The 14,361-nt window shown below is 45.2% G+C and overlaps 1 protein-coding gene across 1 annotated transcript in view; it reads left to right on the forward strand.

Annotated features, from left to right (window-relative positions):
- Window positions 1-14,361, forward strand: part of JMJD1C (jumonji domain containing 1C) — a gene marked incomplete at its 5' end in the record, with an annotated part of 56,052 nt that overhangs the window by 27,571 nt on the left and 14,120 nt on the right. Inside the window, 6 exons of the mRNA XM_010154360.1 lie at window positions 1,399-1,571; window positions 1,898-4,104; window positions 7,021-7,222; window positions 9,013-9,227; window positions 10,248-10,400; window positions 13,245-13,334. Coding sequence (XP_010152662.1) covers window positions 1,399-1,571; window positions 1,898-4,104; window positions 7,021-7,222; window positions 9,013-9,227; window positions 10,248-10,400; window positions 13,245-13,334 — 3,040 coding nt within the window. The remainder of the gene's footprint in view (window positions 1-1,398; window positions 1,572-1,897; window positions 4,105-7,020; window positions 7,223-9,012; window positions 9,228-10,247; window positions 10,401-13,244; window positions 13,335-14,361) is intronic.

Genomic DNA, 14,361 nt, shown 5'->3' on the forward strand with positions numbered 1-14,361 from the left:
CCGGGTACTTGCAGGTGGAGTCACGAAGCTGCTGGGGCAATGCTTGGTGCTCGAGCAGATGTTCCCCAGCTCCTCTAGGGAGAAGGTGACGGGCCTTTTTTGCATAATACTTTAATGCAGCTTACAGGCTATTCGTGGGAACCTGCCACACTGTGGGAACTCTTGGGCTAGGAAATGCGTGCACTAAAGCTGTCAGCGCAAACCCATGAGGCTGCTTTAAATATTCAGAAGTATAGAAATCAGAACTTCAAAGTTGTAGCACCTGCAGATCTGTTCTCTGCTGCGTGTGTGTGTCGTGAGAGCCCTTGGCTCCTCTCTTGCTGCAGCGCTTCTCCACTGGGAATCACCAAGACTGGGGAGGAAGTTCTGGGCAGTGCCGGGAATCAAGGGTAGAGCAGCACCGAGAAGCTTTGGGGTGCATATGAGAGTTCTGCTCACTCCCATCCCAGCACTTTCTTGCCCTGTCCCTAGCACTGGAGCCAACACTTAGGCAGGCTGCCCTGCCTTTCCGCTACTCGGCGCGTTTCTCCGAGGAGAGAGGGAAGGGGGAGAGACGGGGAGCGCTGCTCTTGATCTTTTCTGCAGAGCTGTTATACAAGTTCCAGATAGGAAAACTGAAACTTATTGAGGTAGTCAATTGAAAATCCGTGTGATAAATGAAGGCCATCATGGTGTGTGTAGACAAGGAGGTTGGTGTTGCCCACCCTTGGAGTGTTAAGGTACACAGCACAAAATTGTGCCTACTGTGTCTGCACCATGCAGCAAAGTATGGCAGGCATGTACGTTTGTGGTTTTAAGTGTGCTGCTGCTGAAATTATGCCAAATAAACATGTCTGGCAAAATAAAGCAGATTAATTAAGATTACCATACTTGAATCATCTGCTTGGGGGGCAGAGAGGAACAATCCAGGAAAGAGCTACTTCTGTCCTTTACATTGAGATTATGTGGGGACAAAACTGTTTTCCAGAAATATGAAACCGTACTTGTCTTTTGAAAGAAATGCTACTTGCAATTCATTGAAGAGCTAATGGTCTGTTTACTAGTAGCTGAAGTTAAGTGCTGTCAGACTGTCGTTGGGTTTGCTAATTTTGATGGGCTTGAGATGCCATTCAAGAATTAACTATTCATGCTGAATGCTTGAAAATCAAAGAGCTCTAAGAAAACTTCTGAAACGCGTAAACTATGTTGTATGCTGCAAGTCCGGGGGGAAATACAATCAGATGTTCCAGTTGATCAAAAAGTGACTTAAAATGTTGGATTTTATTTACTGTGTACGATTAGACACTGAAATACATGACTTCACTCTGATCTTGGGTAGGACACGATACAGTAACTCTTGTGGTCCCATGATTATTTTGAAGTCTGATGTTGTTTTTTTGTCTTGGTTGGTGTTAACAGAATACTCCCAGCCCATGGTTACACCAGCCTACCCCGGTGACCTCAGCTGACAGCCTCGGTTTACTGAGTCACATTCCTGTGCGACCGTCCAGCGCAGATCCCCTTCGGCCTCTCAAACTGACGACGCATTCCAGCCCGCCGTTGTCCAAAAGTATCGTAGAGCATCACAAAGAGTAAGTTTGCTGTACACCGCTGCGTGAAGGGGGTGTGCTTCAGCAGCTGATGGCTTCTAGCTTCCTTTTAGTTTCTTTGTAAACGTGGGTGCCCGTGATAGAGAAACGCGTGTCAGTGTGCTGCACAACAGACTCTGTCCTGTTGACTTGGAATGGTTCTTGAGTTCCTCATTCATCTGAAGGCTTTTGAATATTGTACCTAATATAAAGGAAAGTTTTTGGTGTTAATAAGTAACTTTGTTTGAAGCATGGGAAGCAAGGTCTTCCGTGTAGCACATTGTGCTACATTCAGACTAACCTGTGTCTGCTTAACCTTTTCCAAACAGAGAACTGGAGAGGAAAGCGTTCATTGAACCTTTACGTTCCGTTACAACTGCACCAGTAAAGGCGGATCTGGAGCAAGGCAGAACGCCGTCAGCCAAGGAGAGCCATATGCACAGACATTTTGCAGATCCAATGTTGAACCAGCTGCCAAGGCCACCGCAGGAGACTGGGGAGCGACTGAGCAAATACAAAGAAGAACACAGACGGATACTCCAAGAAAGTATTGAAGTTGCTCCTTTTACAGCTAAAATAAAGGCACTGGAGGGAGAGAGAGAGAACTATTCCAGGGTAACGTCCTTGTCTTCAAGTCCCAAAAGCCATTTAGTAAAATACGACAAGGACGCGGAGCGCTCTGTCTCAGAACTGTATAAAATGAAGCACGGGGTTCCACAGAGTTTGCCGCAGAGCAACTACTTCACCACTTTGTCTAACAGCGTAGTAAATGAACCGCCAAGATCGTACCCGTCGAAGGAAGCGTCAAGCACCTATGTTGATAAGCAAACTAATTGTCCATCAACAGCAGCTAGCCCCCAGTCTCTCCCCTCTTACATTTCCTCCCTTTCAAAGCCTCCACCTTTAATTAAGCACCAACCAGAGGGCGAGGGTTCTGCGAGCAAGATGCCTGAGCAGCTTTCACAGTCGGTGCAGTCGCACTCAGTAGGTTCTTTTAGAAGCGACAGTAGGAGCCCCACCCAGTTGTCGATCTCTTCTTCAAATACACTCCGGAGTATGCCTGCCTTGCATAGAGCCCCCGTGTTTCACCCCCCGGTGCACCAGAACCTGGAAAAGAAGGAAAGCAGCTATAGCAGCCTTTCACCTCCGACCCTAACCCCCGTGCAGCCCGTTAATGCTGGCAGTGGCAAAGTACAGGAGTTGCAGAAGCCTCCAACTTTAGTGCCTGAGCCTAAGGAAGCTCAGGCGGTTTACAAGGGCACTTCTGAACAGAATTTATCGGAAAGGTGGAAGTCAGGTAATGTTCCAAATAACGAAAAAGTGGATTGGCACGTTGAAAGAATGAGTGGGAAGTCGCAGTCCGCCACAGCGTCTGTTATTGTGCGTCCTCCTTCTAGTGCGAAGTACGATGGCAGACCAGCGATGCAGCCTGCTTCCAAAGATCGAGGTAGTGAGCGATCTTTAGCTGTGACAAATCAAGCAGATTGCCTGAAAACAGCGGAAGCCAGAGAGACTGGAAGAATCATTCTGCCAAATATGAACTCAGACAGTGCTCGCACACAGTATGAAAAGAAATTTCCAGCTGTCTCGCAAGGCAGCGTTCCTCGTGCTGTCACCCCTACCACAACGATGATCTGCAGTACCAAAACGGATGTCACCGCATCAGCCGCAACCACTACCAGCGTGTCCAGCTGGGGAAGCTCAGAAGTGACTTACTCCTTATCGAACACGGTTTTGGCCTGCGCGCCGCTGGAGTCGACCGCCTCGAGAGCGGCAAGTCAGGCGGTGGCGCAGGCCCAGGAATGCAAGGTCAGCACTCCAGCTCCGGTTACACCCGCTGCTGGCAAGACAGGCAGCGCTGCTCAGCCCAGCTCGGGATTCTCCACCTCCACCGACTTTGTCCATTTGAAAAAGCACAAGGCAGCCTTGGCTGCAGCTCAGTTCAAAAGTAGTAACACCAGTGAGACCGAGTCCAACTCTGTGAAAAATCAGACATTTTCAACCTCTCTCTCCCTAGACAGTGCTATCGTCTGTAATACAATAAACAAAGCGAACTCTGTAGGCAGTGGGCAAACTTCCCAGACGAGTCAGCCAAACTACCACACTAAACTGAAAAAGGCTTGGCTAACAAGGCATTCGGAGGAAGATAAAAACACTAATAAAAAAGAGAATTCAGGGAACAGTGTTTCAGAAATTATTAAGCCATGTACTGTCAATTTAATAGCGTCTACATCAAATGATTTGCAAAATAACCTAGATAGTAAAATCTTGGCAGATAAGTTTGCAAAGGAAGATAAGCACCCTAGGAGAAAAGCAAAACGAACTTACGAGTCTGGCTCTGAAAGCGGAGACTCTGATGAAAGCGAGAGCAAGTCAGAGCAAAGGACTAAACGGCAGCCCAAGCCAACTTACAAAAAGAAACAAAATGATTTGCAGAAGAAAAAGGGTGATGCAGAGGAAGAAGTAAAACCGAACGGTGTTCTTAGCAGGAGTGCCAAAGAAAAAAGCAAGCTGAAGTTACAGAGCAGCAGTAACAGCAGTGAGTATATTAATCTGATTTGGAGGAGAGACTGATGTGAAGTCTTAACAATGTTAATCCTGGAGGGTTTGTCATGCACGATAGCTGGGAAAAGAGTTAAAGAGCATGCTTGTATAAATGAGTAGGTCCAGGTTTATCTGTCTGCAGGCCATTTGAAACATCCTGGTTTAAGAAATTCACCGTTTTATATATATGTGTTAACAAACGGGTTCTCTGCCTAAAAATAAGCAGTGAACAAACTGGTTTATGCTGTCCATCAGAATTCAACAGACTGGTGTATATAGTTTTGCCACTTGTATCGAGAGAGAGATTTTACAAGATCTAATACATTTATTTTTAGAGCACTGCTGGAGGGAGAGATTCTCGGTTGTTGAACTTGAATTCATCCTTTGATCAGGACGCCAGAGGCAGTTCCTTGAGAGCCTGATGCCACTCTGTTATGATTTGGTTAATTTAATGAAAGGTTTGAGGGAGAGTCATTTCGCACTCCTAACTAGTGTGTGTATTACACCGTCTTAACATCCCTCTTGTTTAAGGAATAAAGAAATTTCAATTTAAATGTGATGCTGTAGCATGTAGCAGATTGGAACTAGATTTGGCTGAATAGAGAAACTGGTCTGCCAACATGAGGGATATTATTGAAGATAAACCTTGCCTTATTTTTTTTATCCCAATTTATTCTTCTTCAAGGACTATTCTTTTGTCTGTCTTCTGGTTGAGTCTGAGCAGGTCTACCATTAAATTACTTTTTGCAAGATTTTTGAAGTACAGGCAGTAAGAAAACAAGTGCTGCTCCCTGTAATTACATTCTCTGGCTTTTCGCTGCCAGCTGCTGTATGAAGTTACTTTCCTGGTATCTGAGAGTGCTTGATCCCTGGGTTGTTCTGGGTGCTGGAAGTGTTGCCGACTGAGGTATTCTGGCTTGGGTCCAGTGATAGTAGTACTGCTACTTTTTTTTTTTTTTCCCCCAGCTAAAGGGTAGATCAAGGAGAGCGTGCCTGTAAAGTCTTTCTCGGTTTCACTTCTTAAAGCAAACTGTAAATATACATGTAACACACTTGGTCTCTGACTTTTGTGTTACTGCAAAAGACTTTTTGGGGGTGTCTGTAGGAGGATGGCTTACCACGGGAAAGGGAAGTCAGTCACTTTATGTTTCAGCCAGCAGTACCCGGGTATGGCAGTGATACATGGTAATACGTTGTGGAACTTGGGAAATGGGTTGGTATTACGTGCTGGTGTGAGTCACACGGTGTGCGTCCTGCACGTTAACAGGTTGGGACTGTCCCGTGGTAGCAGCAGCTTGTGCTTGGCATCCTCTTGACATCTTAATAGACCTGGGGTCCTTCTACCTGTTTCTCCTACTTGACCGATTAAATGGATGAGCGTTTCTGATACTCCTGTTGGTTTATCTTGGGGGACCTTCATTATAATTTCTGAAGAGACAGCTGGGCAGAGATCTTCTTGTGAGGAAAGGACTTTCCACAAAGATTGAAACAAAAACATTGAGGAGGTTTCAGGAAAGATGGCTGCCTGGGCTCCCTGAAGGTCCCTGAAGATAACTGTGCTTCAGGATCTGGGGCTTGGTGGCAGTTTTGCAACGTGGGTGGTATCTGTATGCTGCCAGGGTTGAAAACTGCTTTGTCCCACTGCCGTTTTGGAAAGCCCCAGGAGCCTGTGTGCTAGCCAGCGCGCTCAGAGCGCCAGGCTGCCAGGCTCCCTCCTGCAAAGCAAGGCGGTTTACAGTCCTGCAAGCCTTGGGGGTCTTCCAAGTCCCTGCCCACTGAGCTTGAAGTCTACCAGCTCCCCAGTGACTCCCAGGACCTCTGGTACCAAGGCAGAAAACGTTGTTTTGGACTAGCAAACCTGTACTTTGGCCTTTTCAATTCTCCCAGGTTTTAATCCAGTTACCGTCACGCTCCTCAGATGAGTTGGGAGTGTGTTTTGTAGGCCATGAACGGAGACACAGGCAGTCTGGCCCCCGCAGAGTTTGCACAAGTCATCTCTGGCAAAATACAGATCTGAACCTAGGAACCAAGTCCAAAGTTAGCACCCTGGCCTCTCTGTCCTCCTGCATCAGATCCCTGTTTACAGGGCAGGAGCTTTGAAGGGTGATGGTAGGTGAAATGTCAGGCACTCCTATCTATCTGTAGATAAAACTGGTGCGGCCTTTAAAAGTCACTAAAATGAAAGCCTGGTTGAACAACAGCAGGGATCAGTTTCAAAATGTGTGTGTGAAAATTGCACGTACTATTCAGTAGATTGGCTCCTCGTGTTACTCTGTCGGTTCTGCCGGCTGTCGTATGGAAAAGAGAGTTGCAGGGCTTAGCCTCGGAAGGCTAACAGAGTTTACAGAGAGTAAATGGGTTCTGTTCTTCCTTATGCTGGATATTTTACATCAAGTTTAGATGCGTTACGTGTGACTAGAGCTGCTCTTCTGTAATCCTGTCTGTAACCCTCAGCAAAGATTTTGAAGAAGCTGGATTTTTTTTTTTAAGCTCTGCTTTCATTCATTAAATTGTTGCCTTTTTTGCATGCATCTTCATTTGAAACAGAGTTCAACATTTTTTTCTTGGGTTATTGTTTGTCTTCACTTCTTGTGTAAGAGATTCTGAAGATGATTTCAGTGGAATATTTGGTGACTGTAACACCTGATGTAAGAGAAAATAGTGTTTGGTGTTTGTGGTAGGTGTTTGTGGTAATTCGCAGGCAGTCAGCTGCTCATGCCTGTGTAAGTCTGACTGGTAACTATGCTGCTTAAACTTCGGTGCTGACAGGCCTACAAGTGGAAGTAATAGTGGAGTATGTTATGCAGGTAACATGTACTATGAGAAACGTTGAACGCTGACTGATCTGACTGGTTCTGTGATTAAGGGCTGCCAGTACCTCATCTGAAACTACTCCCTCCTTTTGCAGCTGGTATACCTCGCTCAGTGTTAAAAGACTGGCGCAAAGTGAAGAAGCTGAAGCAAACGGGAGAGTCCTTTTTGCAGGATGATTCTTGCTCTGAAATAGGACCAAATTTGCAAAAATGCAGAGAATGTAGGTTAATAAGAAGTAAGAAAGGAGAAGAACCAACTCACTCACCAGTGTTTTGCAGATTTTACTACTTTCGGCGGTAAGTACAGCTATTCTCCTGGTAATGTGGTGGTTTAACTATTAAAAGTAGTACTGACAGGACTAGCATGCTTGAAAGCTTGTCTGATTTTTCTGGCTGAGTCAGTCTCCCTGATAAAAGGCACTGTCTCATTTAAGAGTATTTACATTGTGTTTCTTCTTTTGTGGATTGACTTCGTTGCTGTTCAAAGCTTTACAGCAGAGACGTCAGGACAGCTGCCCAGTGTACCTTAGGCAAGCAGAAAGTACAGCACATCCCCATTACACAGGTGTCTGACATTTGAAGTGGGATTTTCAAAAGGCGAGCTTCAGTTACTCTGGGCAAGTTGTACAGCCACAGAGTTGCCCTTACTTGCGATTGCTCTTACGCCGGTATATGGTGGGAATGCTGCTCAAGGCCTTCGGGGAGCTTTCAGAGGACAGAGGAGTTTAGACCTCCTTTTTCACAGTTAATGGCCAATCAAGGAAAACTCACAAGCTGGGAAGAACGTTTCCCAGGGTGCAGCCTGTAGCGTACGTGGTGCAGGCAGCACAGCTGTCGAGGCAGAACAAAACTGCTTCAGTGGGCACGTGGGCTGTGTTGTCAGTATATATCCACCTTGTTTTGGGCAGGAAATTGTTCCCGAGATTGGGTTTAATTTTTTAAAACAAAGTTAGACGACTTGGTAGCCCTACAGGAGTCACTTCAGGGTTGGACTGGAAATACCTTCTGCATAAGAATATTTGCTTCCTGATGTAGTAATGTCAGTGTTGAGGGTTGTTTTTTCTCCTGTGTAAAGGAGAGAACATCAGTAATAAGGTTTTGCCAATGTTCTAAAATGCAGTTACGGAATTTTAAAATTTGAATCTCGTGGATATCTTGTGGTAAATTTTACAGCAGTTTATATTCATTGTGTTTACATAGGCTTGAATTTAGGCTTGAATTGTAAATGAAGCTTGTGCTACTGTTAGAAGCCATTGGAACTACAAATTCATTATTTCTTGTTCATTACAGACAGATCTAAATACAGGTTTTGGAACAGAGTTCTGAATTCAGGATGATTTTACTGGCTTTGCTGTAAAATTCCGTCACTATTATAATAATTGAATATGTATGATGAATTATCCTGTATTATGCAAGATAGAATAATTAATTCTTACTGCTTAAAAATAGGCTAAATATAGGCAGGGTTATGGAAATGGTATGGGGTAGGATAACAGGAAAGCCTTAGATATTTTAAAGGTTGGAAATCAGTGGATACAAAAACGTTATCTTGTATTAGTGATTTGTTCGGCCTAGAAAGACTTAAGTAGTGTTTGAACTCCTCATTTCTGAGTATGAGAGCAGTAGGATAGACAGATCTATAAAATGAGTCTGGCTGAGTGATTGCTGTCAGAGACACTCTGAAAATGAAAGGTAAGGCATTGGTGGAACCAAACTTTGGCCCCCCCCCAAAAAAAAAAAAAAAAAAAGAGAAGAGAATTATCCTGTCTGCAGTTTAATCATAGAAGACATCCAGGGATGGGGTATCCACAATTTTAAAGCAGTAATAAATGCTGCAGAGAGAATGATGAGTAAATTGAATGCAAAAAAATTGCCTTAAAAGTTAGTTTCAGGCTTTCTTCCTGCGTGTTTTAAAACTGTTTTTGGCAGGAAGATTTATTTTTAAATTACAAAATACATCAGGATGCTAAAGAAGGTAAAGAAAACCTACTTGCTGTAAGATTCAAGCAGTAAGGTCAATGAGCAAGTCAGGTGTAAGCCACAGAATATTATGCTAAATGCAGTTAAACTTCTGTTTCCATGTTTAGGTTGTCTTTCAGTAAGAATGGCGTGGTTAGGATAGATGGTTTCTCCTCTCCTGATCAATATGATGATGAAGCACTGAGTTTATGGACACATGAAAACTACGAAGATGATGAACTGGACCTAGAAACTTCTAAATACATTCTAGATATCATAGGTGATAAATTCTGTCAGTTAGTAACATCTGAGAAGACGGCCATGTCCTGGGTGAAAAAAGACGGTAAGGAGATCTCCAGTGCTCTCAAGCGTTCAGCAGCGTTGCTGGAGTGTTTGCATTCATCATGACCCTTTGCTTCCCTCTGAGTAGTCGCTTCACTGGCCTGTCACGTTGGATTTTCCTAGGCTGTTTTGTAAGACCATATGTCGGGAAGGGGCAGGGACCTTCCTCAGTGGGCCAGCCCATTCCCTCTCCCTGTGCTGGTGGCTGCGCTGGGCCCGGGCCAGGCTGCTGTTGGGATTGGAGCAGCCTCAGTTCCCAGCTTGGCCTCCAGCTCTCCGGCCAGAGCGGCCAGCTGCAAGCCAAGGTCCGCAGTGAGCCAGGTACCGACTCCTGCCAACAGACACTGTGTTTCTGACGTGTCTCCTTCCCAAAACAAAGGAGAATAACGTGACAGCGTGGGCCCCATGGAGTGTGAGCTAACAATGTCACCCCCTCCCCGCCAAAGCCGCAGTTAGTCCGTCCTTCTGGCCCGTGGCAGATGGGCACAGGCTTTAAACGAGCTGGTCGCTCTGCTAATCCCAGGAAGTACGAGGAGGAGGAGGTGGGGCAGAAAGGAGAAGTACTGGCCAGGTCTCCAGGTCAGGCACCTCCCTCCTGCTGACTTTAACCGTCCAACTCCCCAGTTGGGCTGCCCTTGAGATTAGTGTCCCGAAGGCACTCGGATGAAAAACCAGCTCTCTTCATTGTGTGGGGTTAAAAGTATATCTTACAGAAGTTTTTCTTTTTACTTGCAACCCACTTAGGTTGAGTAGGAATATTCTTTCTGCATTCCTTTGGTGTGTTGGTTTTGGATACTTTATTTTCTTTCCAGCACATCCAGATAGTAATATTGATGGGGAGGCTGTGTCATGCAGCTAAGGGGGTAGATGCTGCTGGCCTGTGTATGAAGGATCGCTTTCCTCCCCCCACGCCCAGTTGCGCCTGAGGGGAAAATTATGAATGCTTCATCTGTAAAGACTATTCATTCTGTGCTTTGCATTTAAATTTCAGTCCTTTTATTCTGCTTATTTTGTATTTCAGCCAAAATTGCATGGAAGAGAGCAGTGAGAGGAGTCCGTGAGATGTGTGATGCATGTGAAGCCACATTATTTAACATTCATTGGGTCTGCCAGAAATGTGGATTTGTGGTCTGCCTGGATTGTTACAAGGCAAAGGAAAGAAAAAGTTCTAGAGGTCAGTTCTTGATGAACTAGAGTATTGTAGAGGCTGTTTGTTCTCATTTGTGGCAGAGTTTCTGATCCACTAGTGTAATGGCCTTTCTGTGAAGTGTTAAATTACTGCTTGTGTGTCTTGGTTTCGGATCTTTTTCGCCTCCTTTTCTGTCAGTGGATGTAGAGTCCGTCATTCAGAATTCAACTGCTGGCAGAAGGGAAGGGCTATTTTAGATCTTTGTTCGCTCTTTGGTCGTTCTCTGTGGATTGTCTTGGACTGCTTGTGCCTTGCCCCTCAAGGTTAAATCTTGCTCTTCAGCTCTGAGGCAGGTACTCCATTACACCTCCCTGCTTTATGGTAACTCACTGCTGTTAAGACTTGCCTTGACTGGAGTGCTTTCCGGAGTCCTCCCTTCAGAATACACGGTTCGTCGTACTCCCTTAACAGCCTACTTCTTTATTATCACATTAAAAAAAGCACGAACAAAACAGATCTCAGAGTATTTAAAACAAGTAATAATGGAGATTTCACAATCCAGCAGCCTACACATGTGCTCAGTTTAACCTAATTCCCGTGCTTTAATGGAAGTGTCTAGTTTAGCCTGTACTGAAGCGTAACGGGGCTGACTTGCAAGCGTGTCATTTCTGAGTGACCCAGCCTGGTTGCCAGTGATGGGGAATGGCGTGGAAGATAAATGTGGCCATTCAGCCCTGGGCTGTGACAGTGGTACTCAGGCTGCTGTTGGAAAGGGCCGCCCTCCCCTGGGTGGCAGGCACTGTGCCCTGGCACAGCCCTGCGGTCAGACGCTGCGCCAGGAACTGATTCTAATATAATGCTGTTTTGAAAAGCATTTCCATATTTGCCAGAGTAGCGTAATGTCACAGATGTGAGATGTTAGTAAAATAAAATTTAACTGTTAGATGGCAGATCTTTCATAAATGGAGGGACTCATCCACTTTGTCCTCGGTTTGCAGCAAGAGGCCTCCTCCCCTGCAGTTACAGGGTGGTCCCAGGGGCTTCCATCAAACCCTGAAGTGACTAGGGAACTCATGTGGGTGTTTTCCAACACCGAGAACAGTCATTAATGCTTCAGCGCTGGAGGCAGCTTCAGCAGCTCTTAGCTGGCTGAAGTCTGAGCACGCATGTGTGTGCATCCGTCTGACGTGGCTTGGGATACACGCCGAACATTATTTACCCGAGTGGGAACACGCAGTCAGCGGCTTTTTATAGTGTGCGTGTCACCCAGCCAGGAAAGTTTTACTAAAATGTCTTCAAAACTTAAAAAAAGCAGTGTGCAGAGGCTTCCTTTCAGTCTTGAACAGGGGAGACTTTCTCCTTACTGTTCATCACAAGGGCACATGCCAAAGCAGAAGTACGGTAGCTTCCCTCTGCGGCTTTATTTCTGACGGTGCCGTAGGATTCGTGTGAACTCCCTCGCTCCTTTGGCACTCTCTCGCAAAGTTCAGATCCACCCACCCACCTCTATATCATAGCACTGTATATTACAGGCTTTTTCCTGGAATCGGTAGTTGTTTTCACAGTTGCTAAATGTAACGGAGGATGCACTGGTTTATCCCTGCTTCAGCGGGATGTTGGAGGTTCAGATATTCCCTGTTGGGATGGTTATCAGTGACTTCTCTCGTTTAAAGCAACTGCAGGAATGACTGAATGGGCATCCGTCGCTGCCTTCAGACAGTTCATGGCACCATCAAGTGGATTGCCACGTTATGGCATTTCGTTATGCCCTAACGAAAAATACGTTAAGGAGACACACGTTACTTTGGTTTTTTTGATTTGTGTTTGTGATCAGTTACGTATTTCAGTGATGTAAGAGTTACGAAAACTGCAGAATAGCTAATAAATCCAGTTGTTTTTTTTTTTAAAGGAACACGTCATACACTGTACACAGTGCAGGAGAATGATGCTCAGATGTGCGAAATGCTTCCTCTAGTGTACTCCTTAGCTTACATTGCTAGAGCTGAGCAAACCATTAAAAATGTTTGAAGAATCTTTTAAAAGTAGCAGTTCAGTGGGTAGGACACAAGACTGAGGGTTGAGAGAGAACTGTCCTTCCTGTTTCTGCCCCATTTTCTTTCACATAGCCCATCGGTGACCAGTTGTTTGGCCAGATGTTTTACTCTCGTTCTTCCTCTGTCTTGTCTTTACACTACATGTTTTTCTGGCAGGGACAGTCTTCCTGGAACTTTGTAGGAAGCCCCTCTCTCCTACCAGTTAGGCCCTCTCTGCTGCCACAAACGACTTTGAACCAGTACATGCAGACTTGTGGTTTCACGGTTGTTTTGATGTGACATGCATCCGTGATGCAACTTCCCTGTCCTCTGGGTCACGGGTAGCATCGGTGCAGCAGCGTGGTCGGCCAAATCGGAGAACCGAGGCAGTTAAAAGTTTGTCTTTCTGGCTTGTTTGGCCCTCTCCAGTTAAAGGCAGCCCCTTTCAGTTGGAGTGTGGATTGTGTCCAGTTAAATTAACCATACAGTCACCGCCTAATTGTGTCTCTTTTCCATGTTAGAGTTTGTCACAGGAGTCTCACTGCCTCAAGAGCAACTGAAGGATTTCTACTTTTGCTAAATTGACAACTCACTACATGTAATAAAGGGAATATACTTTGAAACTTTGAGGGTATTGGCAAGGGTCTGTTATAGATGCTGCTATTCGATTTCTGTATTGTTAAAACTATTCTTTTCTTTATTGTGAAAAGTAGATGTTATATGCAAATCTGTCATGCAGGATACCCGAAGACTTGCAGTATGTGCAGGAAACCCTTTCCAGCTAAAACAGATGTGAAGATTGTTAGTTACCTCTGTCTGTGAGTGAAGTAAAACAATTGGCAATGTTGTTTTGCAGACAAGGAGTTGTATGCCTGGATGAAGTGTGTGAAGGGACAGCCTCACGATCACAAACACCTGATGCCCACACAGATTATTCCAGGCTCTGGTAAGATCACCTGTGAAGAAGCAGGATGGGGTGTTTTTTCCAGGTCTCTGTGAAGAGAGACCAGAGTTGTTTCCTGAAACCTCTCATTTTCTCTTTAAAAACTTGTGAATTGTGTCAAATCATCACAGGAAGTCAAGTGATTTGGGCAGTTAACAGCAAGGGGCACAGATGATGAGGAGTGAAAGAAGTCTGTGCTGACAGATGTCTGAAGGGGTTTTGGGGACAGGCAGTGAAAAAATTCTGGGTGTTTGTTGTGACTCTTTTATACCTTTTCAGAGCAGAATAAAGCAGACAGAATGTACTTAATAAATCTGACCTCAGCAGTTAAAAGGAAGCCTGAGAGGAGTACTGCCGAGGAGGGTTGTGTGGCAACAGATTTCTGGGGATTTGTTTTTCACTCTTCTCTGTCCTCCCTGAACCGCCCAAAAAGGATGAGTTGTGTGTGGTTTTGGTGGACATCTGATTGAGCTTCTTAAAGCCAAAGGCAGAGAAGGAGCTTATGATAAATGAAAAACTAAGCAGCAATCCTAAACCCAGCTAAATTCTGAATTTTTCTTACAGCCAGGCAGGTTTTATGAAGACGTACCATTAGGTGTGGCTGTTGTCAGTGCAACTTCACTGGTGATCTCGGGCAGCACTGATGCTGAGCAGGGAATAGAGAACTCAACTGTGCCCTTAAACTTGCTAAATAAATTCCCGAGGTATTTTAAGGTGGAGATGCAGACCCAGTCAATATTTCATGGGTTGTGGCAGGTTAGTTCAGGTAGAAACGAAGGTTGGTTCGATTCCGTAAGAAATTCAAATCATTCCCCAGAAGAGGTTCCAGACTGAAACGGGTTTTAATTTTAAATTGTGAAGTGAACCACTCGTCTGGAAACAGCACAGTGAAGCCTGTCTACACAACCTCACTTTTGTTCCTCTCTGCGTACCCATTACCCGATCACACACTAATTTTTGTGTCAAGACGTGGCTCACTTCAGTCTGTAGCGTGAGGGTTGTATGAAATGAAGCAGTGATGCGCCTGCTG

This window comes from Eurypyga helias, unplaced genomic scaffold, assembly GCF_000690775.1.
Source record: "Eurypyga helias isolate BGI_N326 unplaced genomic scaffold, ASM69077v1 scaffold12620, whole genome shotgun sequence".
NCBI lineage: Eukaryota > Metazoa > Chordata > Aves > Eurypygiformes > Eurypygidae > Eurypyga > Eurypyga helias.